At 40.7% G+C, this 23,237-nt stretch overlaps 2 gene segments (V, D, J or C); both read right to left on the bottom strand.

Moving 5' to 3' along the window:
- Positions 1-12,138: 12,138 nt before the first annotated feature.
- On the bottom strand, positions 12,139-12,649 carry LOC129029991 (immunoglobulin kappa variable 1-27-like). The segment is given in 2 exon segments: positions 12,139-12,455; positions 12,582-12,649. Coding segments are annotated over 2 exon segments (372 nt in total).
- A 6,747-nt stretch (positions 12,650-19,396) lies between these two features.
- LOC129026588 (immunoglobulin kappa variable 2-28-like) lies at positions 19,397-21,198 on the bottom strand. The segment is given in 2 exon segments: positions 19,397-20,751; positions 21,126-21,198. Coding segments are annotated over 2 exon segments (459 nt in total).
- Positions 21,199-23,237: the final 2,039 nt, after the last annotated feature.

The following is a 23,237-nucleotide window of genomic DNA, read 5'->3' as shown; positions in this document are numbered from 1 at the left end:
TTAAACATCTTAAATAACCAAAGTGGGATGATATAAAATGAAAAATTAATATTGATACAATAGTATTTACTCCATATTTGGATTCCACTAAATTTTTCACTAAAGATTCTTTTAAGTTCCAGTATCAAATCCAGGATGACATATTGCACTTAGTTTTCTTGTCTCCTTAATCTCCTCCAATCTGTGATCATTGTTTATTCTTTCTTTGTCTTTCCTGATCTTGATGCTTGTAAAAGGTACTATCAATGATTTTTAAGATTGCCCTTCTAATTTTCTCTATTAATTAATTCAGATTACACGTTTCTGACAAGAATATCACAGAAGAGTTGGTCCTTGTCAGCCAGTGCATCATCTTGAGTTGCATAATGTCAACATGTGTTATTACCTGTGATGATGAAGGACTATGATCAATAAAATCCTTTTTGTAAAACGTTTTGGACAAAGGGAACACACGCAACTGCTTTCACTGCTCTTCCTGTTTGGTCATGTCCTCACATTATTAGAAATAATTTATTTTTCTCTGAGCCTGCCATTACTTATTTTTTTTTCAGAATTTAGTTATTTTTGAAGTCTACTAACCAATTAAGAATATTGAAAAAATAATGTTCATTCTTAAACAGTAAATTTTCAGTGATGCCCTTTACCAATGGAATGTTTTTAGCTTGAATAAAGGAACAGGGCAATAGGATTATTAAAACACAGAAGTATTATGCCAAGAGACAGCTGTTACTAAGTCATGTAATTGGATAAATGAATTGAATTTTCTACCACTCAGAATGTTACAGAAATCAAATGGAAAGGTACTGCAAGCACTGAGCTGCTCCTAACTGGGGAGATTGAAATACAATTGCTGCCATATTATAATTCACACAGTTGAGACACGATATTGGAGAATATGAAATTCTAGGGCTTCAGTTTAAAATATATAGCATTTGTTATGAAAAATATATACTTTTCCAAGTTTTGCATTTGTGATCTGATGAATCAATGGGATTATGATTGAGTGTTGCTAGGGGTATGGAAAGAGGAGCTATTAGAGAAGGGTTACCAGACTTTACTGGATATAATTAGCCAAACTTGGACTTGTGGAGAAGAAGACTTAGAAGAAAAGCATTTGGAAAAGCCACACATGTTTTAAAAATCAAATACTTGCATCTTGAAAAACTATTTCCAGAGAAAAGCAATGACTTAGCAAAAAAGTTAAATGACAGTTTAGGTGACCAATTCAGTCTCATACACATGCAGCTGCTTTGCTCTTTTTGCCTTGCATCCCCGAGGTCTCAGAATGCCCTAGGCTTGAAAGGACTTGTTTCCCCAGGAATCAAGTAAGTAAGAAAATAAGTTGACAACATACTTAGAGGAGAAGCCTGTCAAACTTCTTGGGGAAAACCTGGGATTAGGGGAAGCCAGGAAGAGCATGGCTGAGCCAGAAAGGGTGGAGCACATGAGTCTCATGGAGATGAGCCATAAGGCAGGAAGTTCAGAATCAGAACAGCTGATTTAGAACAGACCAGTACCTCCTTATGGATCTGACACTGTGTATGGTCCAGTGGAATCTGCAGTGAGGCTGTGAGTTGAGCAGCAAAGTCAGGGCAAGGCAAACTGTGTTCTTGGAGCCGTGGACGACAGGAGAGTATTTCTTCAGGGCCAGTGATACAGGCGGCCTGAGAAGAGAGACTTAGGATGGAGCCCTCTGGGAGCTGCCTCAGCAACGCTGTCTGGACACTGATATTTAATGAGAGGGACCCCTGGGCTTAAAGCCACACCACATCTTCCCACCTCCTTCAAGGGCTCCTCACCATTTCTACCTCACCCCAACTTCCTTCTTTTCTAAGAGGAGCAGCTGCTCAGATACTGATTCCCTGGAGGAAGGAGATGCTCAGCTGAGCAGAAGGGTTGACCCTGCATGGGAGTGTCACGTGTGTCTGTGTAAAGAGAGTCCACCAACAGGCTTTGTGTGAGCAACAAGGCTGTTTATTTCACCTGAGTGCAAGCAGGCTGGTCCGAAAAAGAAGTCAGCAAAGGGTGGTGGGATTATTACTAGTTCATATAGGTTTGGGGTAGGCATACAAAGTACATTCTCAAGGGTGGGGAGAATATTACAAAGTACCTTTTTAAGGGCAGGGGAGACTATATCGTATCAGTTAGGGTGGGGCAGGAACAAATCACAATGGTGGAATATCATCAGTTAAGGCTATTTTCACTTATTTTGTGGATCTTAGTTGTTTCAGGCCATCTGGATGTATATATGCAGGTCACAGGGGATGTGATGGCTTAGCTTGGGCTCAGAGGCCTAACAGGGAGGTGTATGTTTAGGGCCATTACACTGTATAGGGTCCCAGTGAGTGCGCTGCTCACAGAAGTAATATGCAACATCTCCTGGCTCCACATTGGTGATTGTGAGTGTGAACTCCCTCCCAGACCCACTGCCACTGAGGCGGGCTGGGACCCAGGAGCCCTGTTTGTCACCATATAAAGATCAGTGGTTGAGGAGATTGGTGTGGCTTCTGTTGGAACCCGTTCAAGTAGATGTCTCCATTCCTATGGATGAGACTGTGACTGGCCTTGCAGGAGATGGAGACCCTGTCACCTACGGCCACAGACAGGAGGGATGGGGGCTGAGTCAGCACAGTAGCCTGATGGGAAAGTGTGGAAAAACGATTGATCAGTCTGAATACAAGTCAAAAACAATGGTTGTGAATGAAAAAAGAAGAGATACATCATATCTAGGTGTTCTTCAGGTTTTTAAGCCTCTGCCATCTGAATGAAAGGCTGAAATATAAACTTTGGCCATTGATCTTCACTGTCTCACCCACTGGATAAGAGTGGCCACCACTGTTCTCATCCTGAAAATTACTTATATGTACAAAGAATCCTGTACCATGAATGCAGAGCACCAGGGGCAAGAGGATCCATCCCAACAAGACCATCCTGGGCAGGGGAATCTTCCGGAAGTGTGTTTTCAGCCTAGATGAGCAGAATCAGATAACAGGTTCACTTTCACACCTTTGATGGAGCGGTCAAATAGCCCATGTATGTTTCTATGCAAAAGACCTTGAGTGCTAGGCATTCATCTCTGAACCTCAGTCAAAGCTTCCTGTGAGAGAGTATGCCTCGCTGTGGCTCCCAGGCCGGCTGTACTCAGATGCCTGGGCATGGTCCAACCATGGGCTCAGGTTGAGCAGAACCATGATTTAAGGATAAATATCCCGGGGGTCAGCTGACCTTCTGAAGTGTCAAACATGATATTAAAGGATCAATATGGGAAAGGAAAAATGTCACTAGGTTGTGATTTTTCATTTAGTTCAGAGAGCTGTTTCTTCTGCCCATTTTTCTTTCCTGAATGGAGTCATAGACATAAATCTAACCAAATATACAATTTTCATCGTCCTTTTAATCATTGGCAAACTATATCTACACTTCTGGAGCATCCGGGAAGCTAGCCCATACCAGTGCTATCTTTGGAGCCAGGCGGTGACTGTGGATGTGAGCAAATGACAGTTAGATCTACAAGTCTCCGAGACCATGACTACTGGCCTGGGAGGACCTGCAGGTTTTGCACGTCCTCATACCTGGACAAAGAACATCTTGATCCTTGTCCTTTTGATGCCCTTCAATTACTAGGCCACACTCCAAAAACCTAGTCCTCACTCCTCTCCTTTGCTAGACAGACCCTCTCACAGCTCTTCCTCATGGACATTTCTTGTGAATCATTTCTCCAGGCTTACACACACTCTGCATGTCACAGTATGTGACAGAGGGAACTGATGTTTAACCAATTACCCATTGATTAGGTTGTCCTGAGTCCTAAGTGTTAATTGTCCTTCTACAATAGAGTCAGCTAGAAAAATGAGAAGCGCAAAGAGGTGTAAAATTATTAGTGCATGAAAATGGTAAACTATGAACTGGGATGATGAAGTAATAATAGTAATAGTAATAATAATGATGATGATGATAATAATAATAATAATAATAATAATGATAATACCCAGAACCAGCCTGGACTCTGGGCCATTGTTAATCCGAGATCCCAGAGCCCTCTCTAGGATCGCTATTGCGCACGTGCCCCCTCTTGTGGTCAACTCTGCCAAGACACCTGGTGTTTTTTCCTGGTACTTGACAATGTCATTCCTAGTGAATAAGGTAAGTCTTTTTTGCATATTCTCAAACACGCTTTGTTGTTTGTTTGCTTGCTTGTTTATGATGCCTTAAACAATCATAAATGGTTTTCAGGCACTATCCAAGACTGTGGAAACATAAAGCGAGTGGTAGGTAGCTTTCAGTTAGATGTTAATACCTGTGAATTGGGATTTCCTCATGTCTGGTTTCCAAGTGTTGTGGAGGCCACAAAATACGTTGCTGTCCAACGCTCTCTAGTTAGCAATAGAGTGACCGTAAGTTTATCAGACTTGAGGCCCACAGCGGCTCAGTCGGTGATTTCTTACTCCACTCTTTCATTGTTCCCTCAGTCGGAATCTGTGCATCTGGCCTCTCTCAGCTCCCCTGCAGTGCTGGGGGTTGGAGCTGATGGCTGCACAGATAAAGGTCTTCATATTATCAGCTCTGGCTAGAGCTCAACTTCAGAGCAGGACAGTGCCCTCCAGATGATTATAGAGCAGGAAGACTGCCTCTTTTGTCTTCTCTAAATGGAGAACATTCTAGATTTTTATGGAATATTTACATTCCAATATTTATGGCATGATTCAAATTATTTTTCAAAACTGTATTGGAAGCTGTGTCTGAAGGCGGGGAGCAATGCTTTTTTTTTTTTTGAGACGGAGTTTCACTCTTGTTGCCCATGCTAGACTGCAATGGCATAGTCTTGACTCTGCAACCTCTGCCTCTGGGGTTCAAGCGATTATCCTGCCTCAGCCTCCCAAATTGCTGGGATTACAGGCAGAGCAATGCTTTTCAAAGCATTTGAACCAAATGACTTTGCTCTCTGGTTCCACACATGGCACTGAAGCCTGCGGAATTTAGGGCTTCACGTGGGTTCAAGGGTCCCAGGCTGCCACCTCATCACTCATTCTCCTTTTCTTGCCCAGTGCTCTGTGTTCTTTCTCTAGTCAGGAAATTCTCACACATTTTGGTCTAAAATGGAAGGAGTGTTGCTTCTTTCACCTGAGGATCAATCAATTTACAATTTCTGAGACAATAATTTACACTTAATTAAATCAAATCATGTTCATCATATTTGTCTAGAAATGATTTTATTCTTTTTATTTATTACAAATTACCTCATGGCCTGACCAAACTTCCAGCGGATCACTTGCAAGAGCAAATTTAACTGTCAAATTTACCGTTACATTCATCCATTGAGTTATTGGTTTGAATTACTTTATATTTGACATTTGTTTGATTTCTTTTTATAGTTTCTGGTTGTCTGCTAAAATTCTTGAACTTGTCATGGAATGCATTCAGCATATAATATACTATTGGCCCAATATCCACAAATTATTTTGGTCCCTTTCTGTTGCCTGTTTTCTTCTCTCCATTTTGTATGTTTGGGTATTGTTGATTGAAATCACACTATGTTTAATACACTTAATATCTATGTAGATTTAAACTGATACTTGCCTTACAACATTTCAGAAGCAATTTGGGCTCTGGAATAATTTTCACATTCCAGAGAGGATTTACTTCTTATTCTGCCAGAATGAAATGCTAGGGCTGTACCAAGTTAATGCCATCAAAGGACTGCGCTACTTTGGGCCTGGGTATCAGCACGGTGGTGCCTTGCTACTCCTGGTGCATCCTCTCCCCGGTATGTTTCCCTAGCAAGATTTCACCTCAAGACCTCGGTATGTGTCAGGATCCCTCCTTTTCTGCGGTCGTTCAGGACAGTTTTTCACCTGTGGCCATATGAGATTTTTTTAAAGCTCTGATGGACTCCGAGGCCTCTTGGCCCCTCCTTTCTTTCAGATTTTCAGGCCTGAGTCTCTCTTTCTGAGCCTGCTTATGTCTCAAGGGACACTGAAGGCACAAAACTAGTGCTCACCTGTCTATGCTTCCCTGCTTTTCTTGTCTCCTCGAAGACCTGCTGGGTTGTAATGTTTAATGCCCCATCATGGAGGTAGATGGGCTGGTTTCCTAATTAATAATTATTAAGTTGAAGCCAAGAAAACTTGAGAGAGTGTTTATTGTTCCCACGAAGGATGCCTGTGTGGGGTGGGCACGAGCTGGTGCAGACCTGCCTGAAGAGGCAGAGTTTAGGCTTTTAGAGTTAGTAAAGGGAGAGAGTGACAGAATGCTCTCCCTGTGGGCTGGAGGGTTGTGGGGAATTTCCTACCAGTGCTTATAGAGATATGGGCAGAGAAAAAAGGAGGAGGGGCTTGGAGGATGTCAGGGATAAAACATCAAAAGTAATCAGACTCTCAGACATGGTGATGCTCTAATGCCTTCAAACACGTTTTCATATTTTATTCAGCTTTTTTGTAGTTGTACCCAGCAGGTTGGTTCCACATAAGCCATTCCACCATTTTACAGAAGTGGAAGTTGCAAAACAATTTTTAAATTATGAAATGGTTCAAATTTAAAAATATGGTGAGAAATATTATATATATAATTACCGGTTGGAGCAAAATGATAATGATAAGTAATGTTATCAAATGTTTACTGTTTATAAACATTTTAAAAATATCTATTCAACTCTTATAATACCCTATGATGTAGTTATTCCTTTATTTTTTATTATTACAGATGGGAAAACCAAGCAAAGAAAGTTTAAGTAAAGTCCTGAAAGTCACACAGCTGTTAAGTGGATGAGCCCAAATTCCCATCAAATGTGTATGGTTTCGGTTCCTGTCTTTCATCATGGGATAAAGTAGTATCCAAAGGCCCTTTCTGCAGGGTTCATTAGATTTCCCACTTAGATATCAGTCATTTTGACAAGAGAAAGGAGTGGACTGGTGTCCTCTCGCTGTCCAGGGTTCTCACACCATGACAGGCAAGCTCCTATGTTGTTGACAGTAACAATACGCTGCATCTTCAGCCTCCAGGCTGCTGATGGAGGGGATGAAATCAGTCCACCCACTGTCACTAATCCTGGCAAGGACAGCAAGGTGCAGGTCATAATTACTATAAATAATAAGATTCAGAGCCTGACCTGGTTTTTGTTGGCTCCAATTCAGGCAGCTACTAATATCGTCACAGCTTCTCAGCTGATGGTGGCCTTTCAACTTCTCTCATGAAGCTTTGTCTGGAAGTTTTGTAAGTTTGGGCACCATAATGTTCCCACTGACAACTGAAATGAATAAAAAAAAAATCACATGAGAAATGGTGATGTAATTGAGGTTAAACACATCACACTTCATGGTCTTCTCAGGTCACTCAAGTGTGTGAGTTCCCTGTGAGAAGTCACAAACAATTCACAGATGCAAAAAAGCCCTCAGAACTCATCTTACAATGAGAAGAAAGGCTGTTTCCTCATCACATGGGAGCCTCATAATTTCAGCTCCTAACTGTGAGCAAGACATCTGTCTCAGACCAATTCCACTGAGTCAGGGTGAAGTCAGACAGGCACATACACAGTAAGAATCGCAGGATACTAAACTGGTTTCTGCCAATACCAGGTTGAGTCACTGCTCAGCCCTAACCGATCCAACTGTTTTTGGAGACCAGGGCCTGAGTCAGCACAGTGATTACTGTGGCATCTAATTCAGAAATAGAACACAAACACATCAAATATTTTCTGAAAATATAAGTGTTATGAAATGATATTTCCTAAGCTATCAAATTTCTTAAGAAATATTTCCTTTATTTCTAATGCTTGTCCTTACTTCATGATATGCACAATTTCCCCACTCCAACCAGTATGTATTCTATTTAGATCGTAAGGTACGATTAGTGGTTATGTTTATGTTTGCCACTCAATATCAGCAGTATGGTACTCCAAAATCTCAGATTGCTAGAACAGCATTGTATAAAATGTTTAAGCAAAGTGATAATTCACAAATAAACATGAATTTCAGATTTATAAAAAGAAATGAAAACACAAATGCCCTAATAGAGCAGGATAAAATATGCTTTTCTACACACAGAGTAAAGGGTAAAAATTATGAAGGGAAATATAGTTACAAAAATAAGCAATTTTTAAAAATCAACTGCCATCTGCTGTGCAAACCTCAGTCCCATCAACTCTCTCACTGAAATATTTCTCAGGTTTATCTCTCTATCCCCTCCAGCATCTTGATAATCACAAGGATCCTTAAGAATGATGTTGCTCATGTTTTAATCTCTCATTGTCTAGTTTGATAAGTTATGTTGACAACTGCACAATGAGTGATAAGATCAAAAGACTATTGAGGACATTTCAAATGGAAAAACTAAAAGTCAATATCTCTCATAAACATAGACACAGACATTCAAAAAAAAAAAGGGAAGATTTACCTCTCTCTCTCTCAGATAATCTGACATGCCCAACTTGAATATATTTCAGAAGTGCAAGGTTATTATAACATTACATAATCAATCCATATAATGCATCATACTGACAGAATTAAGAAAAATAGCTTTTATTCTCTCAATAGTAGCTGAAAATCACTTGAAAGAAGTCAACAGCTATTCATAATAAAACTCTCAGCAAGCCTGGGATAATGGAAAAGCACCTAATTCTGATAAAACATCTACAAATGATCCATCTTTAGAATTACTGAGGTTTAAAATTATTGAGAAGTGGTACAGACAGTTCTACAGCAAACATCATACTTAGTGATAAAATATTAAATATTTTACTTTTCAAATTGTAAAAAATACTGAACCATCCACTATACGAAATCATAATGGAGGTCCTAAGACATGCAAAAATTCAAAACAAATAAACAAACAAAATCCATGGAGTTTGGAAATGAATAAGCAAAACATTTGTATTTGCTGATAAAATTTGTACATAAGTTCTTAAAGAATCTAAAACTTAATTACTAGAAATAATAGCTTGGCAGGTCTCTGCATACAATGTGGATTAAAGGAGATATAAATAAATAGCATTTTCATGTTCATAGAGCAGAAGATTTGATATTGTTAAGAGTTAATGGGTGCGGCACACCAACATGGCACATGTATACATATGTAACAAACCTGCACGTTGTGCACATGTACCCTAAAACTTAAAGTATAATAATAAAAAAAAGATTTCAGTTTTCTCCAATTTGATATATAGACTCAGTGCAGTCCAATTAAAATCCCCAAAGGAATTTTTGAAATTGAGAAGGTGATTCTAGAATTTACATGGAAATTCAAAGGACGTAGAATAGCCAAGAAAATCTTAAGTCTAAAAATCTGGTATTATGTCTTCTGACTTTTTTTTTCTTTATAATAAAGCCACAGTAATTAAGACTGTACTGTAGGTACAGAGATAGACAAAGAGTCAAGAAAAAGATTCTTTTTACACACTCATGAGATTTTTAAACATGGCAATAGAGTGAGGTATAGGTTTTCAATTGTTTTTTGTTTTGTTGTGTTTTGCTCTATTTTTGCAAGAAATGGTGAGGAGTTGTTGAGTATGAAAATAAAAATAAATAAAACAAGACATCAAAATAAAATTCTTGATCCACCTCACCGCAGGCAAAAACATGAATTAGAGGTAGACTGTAGCTTATATGTGAGAGGTAAAATAATGATGCTTCTTCAAGAAAGCATAGGAGCATACCTTTAAGCCCTTTGGTGGTAAAAATTTATTAAACAGAGGACACACATAAACACACAAAACAAGCACAGGAGAAAAAAATGACAAGTAAAATGGCAAATTAGATTACATTATAATTAAGAACTTCTAATCATATATATGTATATGATTAATATAACATTACACACACAGACACTCACGCACACAATTTGAACAGGAACTTTCCTAAAGATATGCAAACAGCCAATGAAAATAAATATATGAAAAGTGACTCAACATCATTACCTATTAAGGAAGTATAAATTTTAATCATGATACAACTTCAGTCAGTACAGATGTTTTGTGGTAGATATGTATAGTGGAAGTTTGACATAATTAACTTCATCTGAGATAAAGACTGCATTATATGTTTCGTAGGACAGCTTGCCAACAAGAATAAAATGTTTTGCCTAAAAAATAAAAAAATAAAAATAAAGGCTGCATCCAACCAGATAAGGTCACAAGCAAGCACACTCTTCCACTGTGAGTTCTCACCAGAGGACTCTGTGACCATGAAAGTGCAGGCTGTCAGTATCTCAAAAGGGCCATCTTAATTCACAACCATCCCGCTGTCATTTGTGATAAGAACTCCTCATCTGCCTAAGAAGGCTCTGCCACATCAAAAACTCTTCCTTGCAAGGACCAAGGGACCTTCAGGCCAGACCAGGATTCTTTTTGTCTTCTTCACTACCCCTGGACTGATTTGATAACTCTTTCTCCTATTTTTTTCTTTTGGTGTTAAATGTTACATTGTGTAAACTTTAACTTATAATGTTTATGTATTGATTAAGAATGCTATTATGTATGGTTTGCAGTATTGACCAGCTTGTGCAATGGTTTTAGCCTGTGTGCCCACAACACTGACAATCGAATGACTCCTTGGGAGCTCCATGTAGCTTGCAGCTTCTGTGTTGGAAATAGCATCAGTAAAAGTCTGACATTGTGGAAAGACATAAACACGCATGGGCCTAGTTAACTCTGACCTTGGAGCGCACATGACGGGGCAGATCTATGCAAACTTGACCCCAATGCCTGAGGAAGCCGAAAGGCTGAAGAAAGAGGCCGACACATCCAGCTTCTCAGAAAGAAACATTTAATAGAGACTTAAAAACAGAAGCTGTGACTGTGTCTCTGGCAGCAGGGAGATTAAGATGGTCAATCACTTGCCATGATCCCTCTCAAATAGGGCTTGTATACCATAGGAGACCAGTGGTTCAGAAAGGATGTGTACAACAATCAAAGACTGATTACATCAAGGTTGTTTAAGGGCAGGATTTATGCTAAGTACTTGCTCTTAAATAAGAAACAATAGATAAACTGAAAATCTTACAGACCGTTCCAGAACTCGGGTTAATCAGAATTCAGACATGGAAAATTAGCATCCAAGATGGGGTTGCTTTGGCCTCCACACTAGATATAATAAAAAGTTTGACAGTACTAAGTACTGAAAAAGATTGACAGCAATTGAGACTTTAATGACATGTGGTTGGTTTCATGTAAACATGTTCAGCATTTCAGTAAACTATCGTCAATGTTTAGTAAGACTAAATCTATGCTAACTTTGTAACTCAGCACTTCCATTCTTAGGAATATTCCCAAGAGAAATGAGTGCATGAGTCCACAAAAGACAAGCACAAGAATGTTCTTAAGGTTTTTACCCGTAATATTCTTAAACCAAAAACAAATCATTAGTTGAAAAATGAATATATTTTGGCATATTCACAGAAAATTGTTCCTCAATAAAAAGGCACCAATTACTGCCAGAGAAACAACACAGATGAAGCTCAAAAATATTTTGATCAAAATAAGCAAAACATCAAAGAGTAAATACTGTATGATTGCAATTATATAAAGCTTAAGTATAGGAAAAATTAATAAATATTGATATAAAATACAGCAGAAGCCTAGGATGATGATAGATGGAACATGGAATTGACAGGGAAGTAACCTGGGGAGATATTTGAGATGCTGGGAAGAGTGTGGATCTTGATCTGGGTAGTGTTGGAAGAAGGTGGGATCGGAGCATAAATGTTTACAATATACATATAAGTGCAATATGTTTATCTGATATGTTGTTGGCTGAACACACTTATATGTGTATGTACTTATGTCTGATCTTTGAAAGGCCATAATTTAGACTCTAATCCCCTGTATCAAAAAAATTCTTTAAAAATATTTAGAGTAACTTCTCCTTTTCTGTATAAGTCTGACTTTTGCTGCAATGTGGACCTCCTAGGTTTAATTTTCTTTGTCCTTTATTAATAATAATCAGGAGAGATATTTGCATATCAGCTGATGGAGCTGAGGGTAAAGAGAGATAGAATGCAAATGTGCCTCCCTGACCCCTTCTACCAAAACTTTCCAGTAAGCTTCAAACCTTGGCTGCATCTGAGAACTGCTGTCAGCAGACGGTGGCACCAGGAGGAGCAGCTGGGGCAGCCCAGCCTCACACATCTACTTCCCTCCATGGTTTATGTTCAGGCTTGTATCACAGTGGGAGGGGCACTGTTATGCTTTTGACAGTAATAAGTTGCAACATCTTCAGGTTGCAGGCTGCTGATGGTGAGAGTGAAATCTGTCCCGGATCCACTGCCACTGAACCGAGATGGGACCCCTGATTGCAAAGTGGATGCAGCATAGATCAGGAGCTTAGGAATTTTCCCTGGTTTCTGCTGATACCAGGCTAAATAATTGCTAATGCTCTGACTTGCCCGGCAAGTGATGGTGACTCTGTCTCCTACAGATGCAGACAGGGAGGATGGAGACTGGGTCATCTGGATGTCACATCTGGTATCTGATATTAGAAACATAAAAACACATATTCACATGATGAATACATTGTTCTAAGCAGAATTTCCTGAAGTGCCAGGCATTAATGGCTACACTGGCTGAATAAAATTTTTGTTGTTTCCCTCCTTACCTGGGAGCCAGAGCAGCAGGAGTCCCAGGAGCTGAGCTGGGGCCCTCATGTCCATGCTGTGTCCTGACTGAGAGAGACTTCTGCACAGGGTGTCACCAGCCTATTGATAAATGTTCAGGGCAGTAGGCGTAGCTCTGTGGGACATGCAAATCTGCACAGCTGCAAAGATGACTTATCTCAATAACACTGCACAGGCCCAGTGCCTCCCAGGTGTCCAAAGTCTGCAGAGCATGTGTTTCTCCCTGCGGGCTACAGGACAGAATCAGCCTACTGTCCTATGTGTGGAATGTTCTTTTGCTCTCTTCATGTTTCATGACATGCTTCTCTTGCTAGCTTTCTATTTATGATAAGGTCTACTAGGGAAAAACATCTCTAGAAACTCAAGAAATTTTAGAAGTTTCCTGCATTTGATACAGGTGAGTACTATTAAGGTCAGAGAGACTTCCTTTTTGGTCCAATTCCCTGGAACCCTCAGTGCTGTAAATTGTCAGTGCCACCAACAATGGATGCAGATGCATTAAAGTATAATCACGAATGATAGATAGATGATAGATAGATAGATAGATAGATAGATTTGCTCATTAAAAAAGAAATAAAAAACTTTAAAAAAACCTCTAATACTTGAAAATAGTGCCACAGCAAGGAAGGGTCCTGCCACTGGCTATCTGGCATATCTAATCTCCCATCTCCAGACACATAATTGTTATCCTCCATATCTCAATGTTCTTTCCTACCTCTTTCATCTAGGCCAGCCAACATGATAAATTTTCTCCCTTTACTTCTGAAAGTTCTCAGCTATATTCTAGCTCTGTATGCCATCCTAGAGTCTCATGCTAGGTATTTCCCTGTGCTCCCTGAATTTTATTTATGCCTTTTATTTCTCTTATCCAAGCCATTCCCCTTCAGAAGCTGAGGTGTCCTCTAAACCAAGTTGTCACCCTCTATCCCTGTGTCTACTCTGTTTCTTATACCTGCACATTTCCAAATCACCAATCTCTTCCAGCTCCTAAGAGAAAACAGTTCTTAATAACTGGGTTTAGGGCACTTGACCTGAGCAGGTTCAGAAAGAAAACTATGCAACAAAAAGCCAGGGAATTGTATGGGATACTGAGCCTACACAATATAGAAAGTGTACCCGTGTTGTGGGGTATAGAGGAAAGCCCACCTGGGCTTTGAAGCTATAGTTAGCAGAGACAAGTATCCCTACCTGGGTGTGCAGGATGCAAGACCCCTCCTCCCACTTATGCAGGACATCACAGCTGGATGAGAATGAGCAGGACAGTCACAAGGGTGGAGGCCACTGTTGCTGATGTCAGAGCCTGGGGGGGAAAGGGCAGCTATGTAGGGATTCAAAGTTCATGGTGGACTGGCATGTAGTATCAAGACTAATGAAGGTGTGTGAGGCATAAGAGGGAAGTTGTCTGCAAGGAAAGTTTAGGTGACAAGGACAGTGGGAGATTGGTGTCACACAAAATGTTTGATCATTTAAGTAAATATGGTATGAATAGTTACAGCCAAGATTCTCAGTTTGGAAAAAAAGTTACAAATATAAAAAAGGAGAAACTGTAGATTTGGATTGTAATTAGAGACATTAATGTAGATTCACTAATTTTTGGATAGTTTTATATGGATATAGATTAAAACATATGCAGATAGACAGGTAATTTTTCCTAGAAGCAGTAACACACAAGTCTCAATAAACACCTTGAGTGCTCAAATCTTGTTTTATTGAATATCAATCTCTATTAAAGAGAATAATTACTGGAAAAATATCTGATCGCAGGTTTAGAGCAGAAAAAATATAAGATGAGCCTGCACTTCTTGTGTCAGAAACTAAGGAAGTGCTCAGAAAATGATGGGGTAAGAGAAAAAGGTATTAGGAACTAGCTTGAATGGGGCTCCCCTTGGACAAAATACGAGAATGTTGACTCTGAAAATAAATAAGAATAGTAACATATTTGTTTCAGTCTGTGCTGTTATAACAGACTACTTGAAACTGGGTAATTTATCTTTTAAGTTAGAAATCTATTTCTCACAGTTCTGGAGGTGGGAAAGTCCAATACCAAGGTGCAGGTATCTGGCAAGGTCCTTCTGGCTGCATCTCCATGTTGGAAAGGCAAGACAGAGTGAGCAAGAGCAAGAAGGGGTCAAACTTGTTTTTATAAGTAACCCACTCTCACCATAACAAACTCACCCCCATCATGATGACATTAACCTTTCATGAGGGCAAAGCTCTAGTGACCTAATTACCTCTTAAAGTTTCCACTTCTCAACGTGGCTGCACTGGGGAGTAAATTTCTAAAAAATGAACTGAGGAGGATACATTTGAATCACAGCATTCCACCCTACTCTCTCCAGTTCATGTCCTTTTCACATGAAAAATACATTCATTTTATCCCAGTAGCACCTAAAGTCTCAATCTGGTCCAGCATCAACTCAAAAGTCCAAAGTCCAGAGCCTCATCTGAATCACATATGGGTGAGATTCGAGACACTATTTATCCCAGGCAAATTAATTCCAGCTATAAGCCTGTGAATTATCAAGTTACATGCTTCCAAAATACAATTAGCCCTCCCTACCCAGGGGTTCCACATCCACAGATTCAACAACCATGGATCGAAAATAGAGTATTCAGCAGATGCAGAATCCACAGATGCAGAGGGCATACTTTTTGTATTTGCAGGTTCTTCGGAGCTGACTGCAGGACTTAAATGTCCACAAATTATGGTATTTGTGGAGGACCCTGGAACCAATTCTCCATGGAAACGGAGGGACAACTGTACAATGGTGGGGCGGGCATAAGATAAACATTCTCATTCTAAAAAAGAGAGATAGATAAAAAGAAAGGGTTAACTGGTCCTAAGTAAGCCCAAAACCCAACAGGAAAAACAACATTAAGTCTTAAAGGTAGAGAATAATCTTTGACTTCAAGTCTCATGTCTGGGGCCATCTGGGGTGGGAGTTGGTTTACCAATGCCTCAGGCAGCCCCACCTCTATGGTTTTACTGGGCTGACTTCACCCAGAAGTCTTCATGGGTTGGAGTCTTGTGCCTGCATCTTTCCCAGGCTGCAGTTGCATGCTGCTGGCCCTACAATGCTGTGGTCTCCCAGGCTGCCTCACTTTCATGGCTGTACTAGACATTGCCCTAGCAGGGATTTTCTGTGGAGGCTTTCTCCCTGTTATAAGTCTCTGCCTGGGATCCAGTATGTCCATAGCCTTTCCCAAGACTCAATCTGGCATCCTCCATGCTGGGAATCCAGACCCACTCTCTGGCTATCCTCTTTGGAATTCAGCACTAAGCCCCTGGAAGCTTTTCTTTTAAACCCTCCAAACACAACCTCTGACAGGAATCTGGCTGGAGCAGTCAGCATCTTCCCAGCAAAAACAACTGAGAAGGAGGGGAAACCTGCAAACACCACGTTAGTGTTGAGGAAATGCCTTTAAGCCCTAGATTTCATGTTTTCTCCAACTTTTTTTTCCTGTTTCTTAACCATGATTTTGTTTTTATGATCTTGAAGGATGAAGACATTAAGAAGAACAAGGAGCTGTTTTATGCTTAAGATATAGAAAGAGAAATGGAGACAAGAAGAGAGCAGAATTTATACATTCTTCAAAGTGGTTTGGATTTCTCTAACCATGGGCATAGAATGACAAAGACTTTAGGAGAAGACATCACTCTTTATGATTTCATGTTTTTTTGTGCCTTAGACTCCCATAAACACAAATAAAAACCCAGCCAGTCTCTTTCCCTTGAGTATTTTTTCTGGATAAGTTAAAATAATTTTAGAAGCAATTGCAAAAAATCATAGCAATAGCTGAAGCAGAGATACGAAGTCTGAAGTTTGGAACATTTGGGGTTGGTGCAGCAACTTGGTGACAGCAGAAAGGACCCCGGTTTTTGCTACATTTCTGCTTTGCACTTCGGTTTTTCAGTCTTGGGTTCAATGCCTCATGATCCTAAGAGTGCTGCAGTGCCTCCAAGTATCAATGTGCAAGTATACCTGTTCCAGGAAAAAAAATTGCAGGACAAAGCTCTTCACCTTCTATGCCTTTTTGAGGGATCAAAGTCCTTCCCTGAAGCACTGCTCACCTGTGACATCTCATTGTGGAGCTCATGTGCCCCACTCCCTGCTCCTGTTCATTGTCTTTGCCATGTGCAGCAGGACGAAGCTGGTCCCTTATACACCCAAGGAGAGGTGATGGCTGCTGTGTAGGTGCCAAGAGTTTTGCAATGTTTATATTTCACTGTGTCTAAGTTAAGTTGCATGGGAAAGAGAAAGTTCAAGGGCCTCTTTATCTGGTGGGATTGGAGTGGGCCAGATCCTGAGGATGACAATGAAGTCAAATTTCTAATTTTTCAGCTGACAATGTTGGCTTCACTAGTTAAGGAAATGTGGCCTGTGCAATAAGACCAGGACAGACTTTGAGGTACTGGAATAAATGGGGGAGATATTTGGCATAGGGTCCTCAGTCCAGGGCTAAGGTTTGCATTACCCAAGCTGCCGGGCACTGGCCCTGGTCTGTGGCAGTAGCAGCTTCTCTCCTGAACCATGGGGCTGAGGACCTGGGGGGAACCACAGGTGCTATCCACAAGGCTGCATGGAATGGGGCTTCAGAGAAGGAAACTGCTCACACACCCACGGGTGCCACACCAAGCCCAGAGCCCGAGGTCAGGATGAAAGTCTCTGAGACCAGAGCCTTAGGGCTGGGCCTGGGCTCCTGGGGCTGGGTGTCCTCAGCTGTGTACTCACTGGTCCTGAATCACCAGGACCCTGTTGGAGCCAAAGAGGGAGAGTCAACAAACGTCCACAGACTTTACTCAGGGAGCTTCTGTTCTGCTTAGAAATAAAAGGAACACATGCTGCAAAAATAATAAATATATGGACATACTATGTAAACTTTTAAATTAAATATATATAATATTGTGGATATAAATTATTGATGTATCTGTATATAATATGCATCTATATTATACATCTACATAATATGTGTACTTATATAGAAATAGATATAACTGTTGGTATAAGGTATGATTTCAAATTTGATAAATTGAGCATGAACATTTAAAACCAGCAATAGCACACCATAAACATGATCCCTCCTGACTTCCTGAGGGTCAGGAAGCTCAGGACCCTTCCCCATGTCCCTGTTGAGCAGGACAGAGAGACCCCAAGACCCAAGGGGGGTGTGGGGAATGCAATCAGCAGGTGGCTGGGAGATGGGTAGTGGGTCTGGGCCCTGAGTGGAGAGAAGTTTTGTTGCCAGATCTCCGAGTAGACAGTTCCTCCCCTGGGGGCTCTTCTCAGACACAGCAGCACATGTGACTCAGTGGCTGAGTAGTCACAGGGTCACAGGACAAAACCCTTCCACTTGGCAATTGGCAGCTTCTCCTCTGACTAGAGTGATGTGGGATCTGTCTGCCCAGCTATCATGGCTCATGTGGCTGCTGACATCCTGTTCACAAAATGTGATGCCATGAAGGCAGCTCAGCTGCTGATGGCCTGAGTGAACTCTGTCCAAGACCATCACCCCTGACCCAACAGGCATTGTGTAGAGTGGGCAGTAGGAGCCAGCAGAAGCTCAGAGCCAGCCGTGGTTTCTGCTGGTGCCAGGCTAGAACACTGTTGAGACTATGGCTGGCCCTGCAGGTGACAGTGACCCTCTCTACTAGTACACAGGAAGAGGGGCTAGAGACTGTCCATCTAAATGTGGAATAAACATGAACACCCCAAATATTAATACCAAGCACATAGTTTGTTCAGTTTGGTTAAATTCTATTCAGAAAATAAAACAGGCTAATTAACAGTCAAGGAAACATTCCTGTTTATTGCAAACAAACTGAAGATGAAGCCTGAACCCTCCCTTCTTCCTCAAGAGAGAGTCAGAACAGCAGGAGGAATAGGAGCAAAGCTGGGTCCCCACGTCCATGAGATACTTCTTGATGCTGATCCTGCTCAGAGAGGGTAGGGATAGTGAATGAGTCTTCTTTCACCACAACACCAAAATACTCTGGGTGGGTGGCTTGAACCATAGACATTTATTTTCACATTTCTGATAGCTGGAAAGTCCAACATCAAGGCCCAGCAGGGTTCACTTTCTGGTAAAGACATTCTTCCTGGTTTGTAGATGCTACCTTCTCACCATGCTTTCACATGGTCTTTCCATACGAGTGTGGGAGTTAGAGAGAGAGGAAAAAGAGAGATCTCTGGATCTTATGAGAACCACTAATTCTACTGGATCAGGGTCCCACCCTTATAACCTCCATTATATTCTTATAGGTCCTATCTCATACAGCCATGTTGGAGATTAGACCTTCAACATGAATGTGGGAACACAATTTAGACCACAGCAGGTGGACACAGGTAAGGCAGTAGGGAGGGAAAGGATATGCTTTCAGCCTCCGAGCACAGAGCAGTTTCCCCACAACTCAGCACACTGGCAGCTCATCCTAGATGTCCCAAGTCACACATGAGACACCATTCTAGCTTTAGAGACTTCCCGTTGATAATGGGACACTATCACTCTTATTTTCCCAGTGTTTCTAAGACCTTGGTGTTCTTTATTGTTTATTGTGGAGTGTGTTTGCACCCAGAGACAGGTTATTGACATAGCAATTTATGGGATTTTTAATTTTGTGATAGTGAAAATTACTTAATAAATTTATCATAAATAATAAACTAAAATTAATATATTGTGTAAAAATGAGATTAATGGAATATCCTAAAAGGAGCCTGAGAGGATAAAAAACCATATTCTTTTCAGAAAAGGACAATTAAAGTCATATGACTTTTATAACAAAGACATTTTAGTAGAAATTATCAAATGATAAATTCAAATAGGCTGCCACAAACATAACTATATACTCAAAAAATAATTTTCCAAAATAATTTTACATTATCGTATAAAAGCAAACAACTGCCAGGTGCAGTGGCTCATGCCTGTAATCCCAGCACTTTGGGAGGCTAAGGCAGGCAGATCGCTTCAGATCAGGAGTTTGACACCACCCTGGCCAACATGGTGAAACCCTGTCTCTACCAAAAATACAAAAATTAGCCTGGAATGGTGGGGGGTGCCTGTAATCCCAGCTGCTCGGAAGGCTGAGGCATGAGAATCTCTTGAACCCAGGAGGCAGTTTGCAGTGAGCCGAGATCATGTCACTGCACTCTAGCCTGGGTGACAGAGAGAGACTCCATCTCAAAACACAACACAACAAAACAAACAAACAAAACAAAGTGGGTTTATCAGCAGATCCACTCAATGGAAAATTTCTCCAATGTGTGCTTAAAGTAAAAGAACATTTATCCCTGATGGGAAACTCTAGATTTCTTTGGTCTTAGAAGAAAACAGCTTTCTCTCTACTTGTTCCACTTCATGTTGCCGAGGATGGGTGTCGGGGCAAGTGACTCTGAGGAAGGAGGAAGGCTGTGTCTGAGGGTGGTCGTGTCTCCTGCCCATCTCAGTGACCTCATGGAGAAGAGCCACCGACACCACCAAAGCCACCCACCTGCCTCTGCACTGCCAGGCAACAGACACAGAAACCATGTCACATTTAGTCCACCATATTTTGAGGCTTCTTTGTAACAGCCTTAATTGTACTCTGATTCTCCTTGGTATTTCATTTCAGTTTTTGGAATCATTTATTTTTCACCTAATGGGGCCTTAACATGTGGGACTAAAGTACAGCTGAGGCTATCATGAGCCAGAGTCCTCAGCAGCAACCTCTGCCCTGAGGTCTCCAACAGCCTCCTCTTCGGCAGACTCAGAGACCCTGCTGAGCTGCTCTCCAGACAAGCAGCACATGTGAGCAACTGGGCAACCCCAGGAGGGAGGTTTCTGTTAGGGGTTGTACCACTGTGGGAGGAGTTTGTAGAGTTTGCATGCAGTAATAAACCCCAACATCCTCAGCCTCCACTCTGCTGATTTTCAGTGTAAAATCTGTGCCTGATCCACTGCCACTGAACCTGTCAGGGACCCTGGAGGCCCGATTAGAACCCAAATAGATCAGGAGCTGTGGAGACTGGCCTGGCTTCTGCAGGTACCAATTCAAATAGTTGTATCTATTACTATGCAGGAGGCTCTGACTAGACCTGCAGGAGATGGAGGCCGGCTCTCCAGGGGTGACGGGCAGGGAGAGTGGAGACTGAGTCATCACAATATCCCCACTGGATCCTGAAATAATGAATTGCAGGGTTATGTACAAACCTAATAAGCAATTTTCATAATTTATCTTATGTCATTTATTTAAACTTAATTCTTAAAAATACTGATTTATGCCATAAAAATACACATTCTAAAATGAATTCAATTTTTGTAAAGTATAAGAGACTTTTATATTTTGAAGATCTTAATCAGAGCACCAGACGTCATATTTTTTATGAGGCTTCTAATTATTCACAGAGCAAAATATCAAGTTCCCTTTTCTACAGCACAGATCATACTCCTCTAATGCAGGGTTAGACTAAACATGGGATCATAGGATGCTGTGGATCCCTAGCGCTCACCCTCCCACCCTATTCTCCTTCCTCATCTCCTTCTTTTCTTACCAGAGACCCAGAGCATTAGCAACCCCAGGAGCTGAGCAGGGAGCCTCATTGTGAGAAGGTGAACTGAAGAGTCCTGATCAGTCAAGGCATGGTTAGAGCTGAGCTTTTATCTCAGACTCACAAGGGAAGGTCCTCCCTAGGGGACAATATGCAAATCCCCTCATGCATGCAGTGGTGTGGAAAGAGTCAATGGGGCAGGGGGCAGGGGATATGTCTCTCTTGTGAACAATGCGATATAAAATGGGAGGAAGGATCTGACTGTGACAGTTTGGATCTTGGGTAGGTCCCATTGTATAGGATATGCAACTCTAGGAAAGCATAACAACCCTAACAATGTAGAGATATGTCTAGAATGAACATGGGTGAATGCCATTCTTCTTGGCTCCCTCCCAGCTAATCTAAAAAAGGAAACGTTACCCTTTCCTACAAGCACTGATGAGCAGAAAGCCTACAAATAAAACATAGTCTTGAGCCAGTTCAAGAGTGGTCTGGTATCTGCGGTTTCCAGGATAACTGTTCAAGAATATTCATAGCAAGTGTTGGAATCTACACTCCCCTGGCACCTGGTGAGTGAGCCCCATAAGAACGCTCTGTCCAAGGGCCTCATAGGGAAAATAATGTGGGTCTCTATATTTAGATTCAAGAGCCCAGTGTAGTTAAGAGGAAAGTGGGGAACAATTTATTCCTCAGGCAGTGAATATAAAATTCCTGGTGACCAATTGTTCAATCTGGTATATATCCCATCATAATCATCTCACATATGCCAGATTAACCGGAAGGATTAATTAAGGGAAGACTTTTCTAGGATAATTATATAGAATGAAAAAAACTAACTTTGCACTATGTTTTTCTGAATGGTGTTAACAAAAGATCTTCTCACAGTCTTCCTCATCATGGGGAATGAGGTCCTATCAGGACTTTCAGTTTCTTGTCAACTCCGAGTGAGACCTGAGTGTCCCCTGGGCCTGTAAGTGGTGCAGCCACAGTCATGAGTTCACAATTTGAGTGGAAATTCTCTGTGTAAGAAGAGCACAAACTGGATCCGCAGCTTTACTGTCTCAGGGTCACCATTACCCATGACTGGCATTTTCCTGAGCTTTCATATAAAGATGATCACAGCTCAGAAATATCAATCTACCACACAGCTGATCATGAAAACAGGGAAACAATCCAACTATTTGTTTGTCAATGATATGCTCAAGACTGAGTTGAACAGCTCCTGAAAGATCTTGCCTACATCAGATCCCTTCACAAGGACACTCACTGTCCTGGAGAAAAAACATCTGGGGAGAGCCGATGTAATAGATTGCAGTACTGTGTAATCTCGGGTAATTTAACCCAAAGTCATGCTTACTTGGTAAAAAACACAAACAAATGCAGTTCTAAGTATGATCCCACAAGAAAGCTTGGTCTGCATATCTTCTGGGAAATCTACCAAAATAAGACTTTTTAACAAGATTGGAAAAAGTAATTGAGTAAAAATGATCTTAAATGTTGAACTCCATGTTAATATTCTGAGTTGATGACCACAAATTATCATGAGGAGGTAGGAGTACAGTAAAAGTCTTATATTTCAGTCTTTAAAATATTTATTTTCTTTTATTTAATTTTGTAAGTTTTGTGTATTTAACTTTTTTATCCTATGATGCTGACGAATTCAATGCAGGTTCTTAGTCTTGAAAATTTCAGACTCCTAATTAATCATGCTAGTGAAAGGAGTCAGAAATATTGGTAGGTGAAAAGAAAAAATAATAAATGCAAACTAAACCTAACATACTAACAAAAAAGAACACTATTGAATGCATTATGTCTGGTTTGAAAGGATTACTCTGAAAGTATGTTAAATGAAAGATCAGTTCTATCTACTATCTAATATGGATGCTTGAATTGAGAGAAAATGACAAATGATAAAAAATCTGTCATGCTTTCTTTTGCAAGCCAATTCAAGAATATATTATTTTTACAAAATATTCTTGAATATTTTTGAATTTCAGAGAGTACTGCTATTCCCCGTGAAAATTAACAACAAAGCTTTAAGGAGTCTGCCATTGTATTTGGTAATTTACTTCAGAACCTGTTGACCTTATGTATTCAGAAAATGTAAAATCTTAT

This window comes from Pongo pygmaeus, chromosome 12, assembly GCF_028885625.2.
Source record: "Pongo pygmaeus isolate AG05252 chromosome 12, NHGRI_mPonPyg2-v2.0_pri, whole genome shotgun sequence".
NCBI classification, from domain to species: domain Eukaryota; kingdom Metazoa; phylum Chordata; class Mammalia; order Primates; family Hominidae; genus Pongo; species Pongo pygmaeus.
Note: the sequence above shows the minus strand (reverse complement) of the source record. Positions and strands in the feature narration are given on the sequence as shown.